The 2,561-nt window shown below is 50.8% G+C and overlaps 1 protein-coding gene across 2 annotated transcripts; it reads right to left on the bottom strand.

The window, feature by feature from the left end:
- Positions 1-367: 367 nt before the first annotated feature.
- On the bottom strand, positions 368-2,201 carry LOC119296165 (vegetative cell wall protein gp1-like). 2 transcript variants are annotated; one of them, XM_037574554.1, is made up of 3 exons: positions 1,732-2,201; positions 1,211-1,641; positions 368-421 (listed from the first exon to the last, which is right to left on the bottom strand). In XM_037574554.1, exons 1-3 carry the CDS (start codon positions 2,036-2,038, stop codon positions 413-415), a joined length of 747 nt encoding a protein of 248 aa, XP_037430451.1. In that variant the 5' UTR covers positions 2,039-2,201; the 3' UTR covers positions 368-412. The 2 variants fall into 2 exon arrangements, with proteins under 2 accessions (XP_037430451.1, XP_037430450.1); XM_037574553.1 differs by lacking the exon at positions 368-421 and having other exon boundaries at positions 1,014-1,641.
- Between the last annotated feature and the right edge of the window lie 360 nt (positions 2,202-2,561).

Consider the following 2,561-nt stretch of genomic DNA (forward strand, 5'->3'; position numbering starts at 1 on the left):
ACAAAACACCAGGCAAAAGGCCGAGACTTCCACCCTTTACCAAATATATAGATGCATTAATAATATAAGAGATATTGTGATATCCCAACAAAATCCTGTCCACCATGGAGCAATCTTCAACTTCACCTGCAACTAGTAACGCTATAAGAGGGCTGAGCAAAGCGGTAACATAGACAAGCAACGATTTGCATAGGTAAGGTGTCAAAGGTTAGAGGTTCATGGCAATATGAGATGGCTTGATAAACAGGTAATAGGTAGCGAAGCATAGCGATAGAACAAAGCAACTAGCATAGCAATGATAGTAGTGAGATCCAGGGTAGCAGTCATCTTGCCTGAAATCCCGCAAGGAAGAAGAACGAGTCCATGAAGTAGACGAACCAACGTAGTCGAACGAATCCTCACGAACGCAACGTTACCGGAACTAAGAAGCAACACCGGAAAGAAGCAAACAACATGGTAAACACACAAGCATAAACATGGCATGATGCACAATCAAGTATGATGCATGTCCGGTTTAATGAGGCATGGCATGGCAAAGTGCAACAAACAATACTACAAGTTAAGTGGACCTCAATATGCAATTGCATATTGACAAAACACCACATCAATTATTTAGTTCTCTCTCGGTTATGATATTCAACAAATATTAAATGTTAATTAACATGGCAAGGGGTGAAGCATAAGTAAACTAACTATTTAGGCAAGTTTAAATGAGGCCGGAAATAACAAACAACAATTCCGGAAAAATTCCCATGTGCATATTATGGATTTGGTACTGTTCTACCCTAAACACCATTTTAATGTTGTTAAACAGGAAAATAAAGTGCACCATGTTAAACTAGGCAATTTTCCACCCCATTTACATATAAATTTTATTAAAAACGGAGCTACGGTTATTTAGTTATGAATTAAAGCATTTTAACATGGCATATTAGCAAATTAATGCAAACATCAATTTAAACATTTTAAACATGGATGAAAATGGCATATTATTAATCTACACAATTTTCTGAGTATTTTACATATATAAATTATTTACATATGATGCATATTTTGTGAGTTATTAAATGCATGAACAACAGGGGGTTTTCTGCAATTCTGTAATTCTACGGATAATGACAAAATTCGCAGGCAGGTAAAAAAAAATACATGCGGGCCGAATCTAGTCTACCGGGCTGCACAGGACAGGGGCACTTGGGGGGGTTCTCACCCATGGGCTCGGCCCAGGTCGGTGGAGGAGGCCTGGCAGGCCGCGGGGGAAGATGGGCCAGGGGCGCTGGCCCACGCGCTCGTCAACGGGAGCGAACCGGCGAGGTGCTCGCTGGGCCTGGAGGCCGCTGGACCGCGGGGCCTGGAGGAGGCTGGCTGGGCCTTGGAGCGGATCTGGAGGCGCGCTGCTGGATCGAACAAGGGAGGGGACGCGGTCAACGCGCAGGCGAGGCGCTCGTCTCCTCGTTCGCGAAACAGTGGATCGAGCAACAGGAGGAAGGAAGCGACGGCGCTGGAGGGTCCTGGTGGCCGGATTTGGTGATGCGGCGGGGCAGACGAGGTCCTGGAGGCGCTCGGGCAGAGGTGGGGAAGGCCATGGCGCCGGAGTCTTGTCGGTTCCCGCGCACGACGCACAGGTAGGAGGCGACAGCGCTACAAGGAGAACAGAGAGAGGGAAAGAGATGTGAGGGAGGAGGAGACCGAAGGAAGGGGAAGGGCGCGCTGTGGGACGGCGGAACTGACCGGATCCAGGACGAGGACGCAAACTCCGGCGAAAGACGGCGATTCCCGGCAGCGGCGAGCTCCGGTGGTGGCGCCACGGTCTACTGCTGCTCGCGGGACGGAGGGGGGATCTGGAGGTCGGGCACGAGGTCGCCGGCAGCAGGTCGAGCTCCTGCTCGAGGAAGGAGGCGCGCGAGGACGATGCAGAGCAGCCGTTCCTGGAGGCCGGCGACGGCTGCTCCGTCGAGGCAGAGAAGATCAAGGCCGGATCGTGGCTGCGGGGCACTGTGGTGGACCGGTGGGGATGAACTGGTGGCCTAGGGGCCATCGGATCTTGATCTGGTGGCTCCAGATCAAGGTGGAAGGTGGCTGGCTGGATGAGGCTGGGTGTGTGTGGTCGGTTGCGAGGTGGAGAGCAGCGGCTGGATCGCTGGTGATCCCGAGGGAATGGAGACAGCGGCGGCGGCGACTGGACAGGGGAGGATCCCTAGAAAAATAAGGTTTCGTCTTAAGTTACTAGGGATGGACTATATATATATAAAAAGAGGAGTTTGGATCATCCGATTTAAATCCGACGGTCGAGAATAAAATGCTTTGGGAGTCCAAACAAATAAACGAAGATATTTTAGGGATGTTTGGGGATGATCCGGATCCATCGGAAACGACAGACCGGTTCGGGTTCGGAAGAGGTTTCGGACGCGCGCGAGGGGGTCTATGGTTGTGCAAAGAGGGGGTTGGGCTGAGAAGAGAGAGGAGAAGGCAGCCCGGCATGATTTTCAGAGACCGAAAACGTCCGACGAAGGTACCGGCAACGGTACCGCTATACATTTAACGGTTGGGCTATCCGATGG

The sequence above is a fragment of the Triticum dicoccoides genome, chromosome 4B, assembly GCF_002162155.2.
Source record: "Triticum dicoccoides isolate Atlit2015 ecotype Zavitan chromosome 4B, WEW_v2.0, whole genome shotgun sequence".
In the NCBI taxonomy this organism is placed as follows: Eukaryota; Viridiplantae; Streptophyta; class Magnoliopsida; order Poales; family Poaceae; genus Triticum; species Triticum dicoccoides.

Bases quoted from the DNA above. Each gene is read 5' to 3' on its own strand.
- LOC119296165 (XM_037574553.1), bottom strand. From the start codon at position 2,038: ATGGCCCCTAGGCCACCAGTTCATCCCCACCGGTCCACCACAGTGCCC. The intron at 1,642-1,731 runs GTCAGTTCCGCC...TTCTCCTTGTAG, and splicing joins GCGTCCTCGTCCTGGATCCG to CGCTGTCGCCTCCTACCTGT.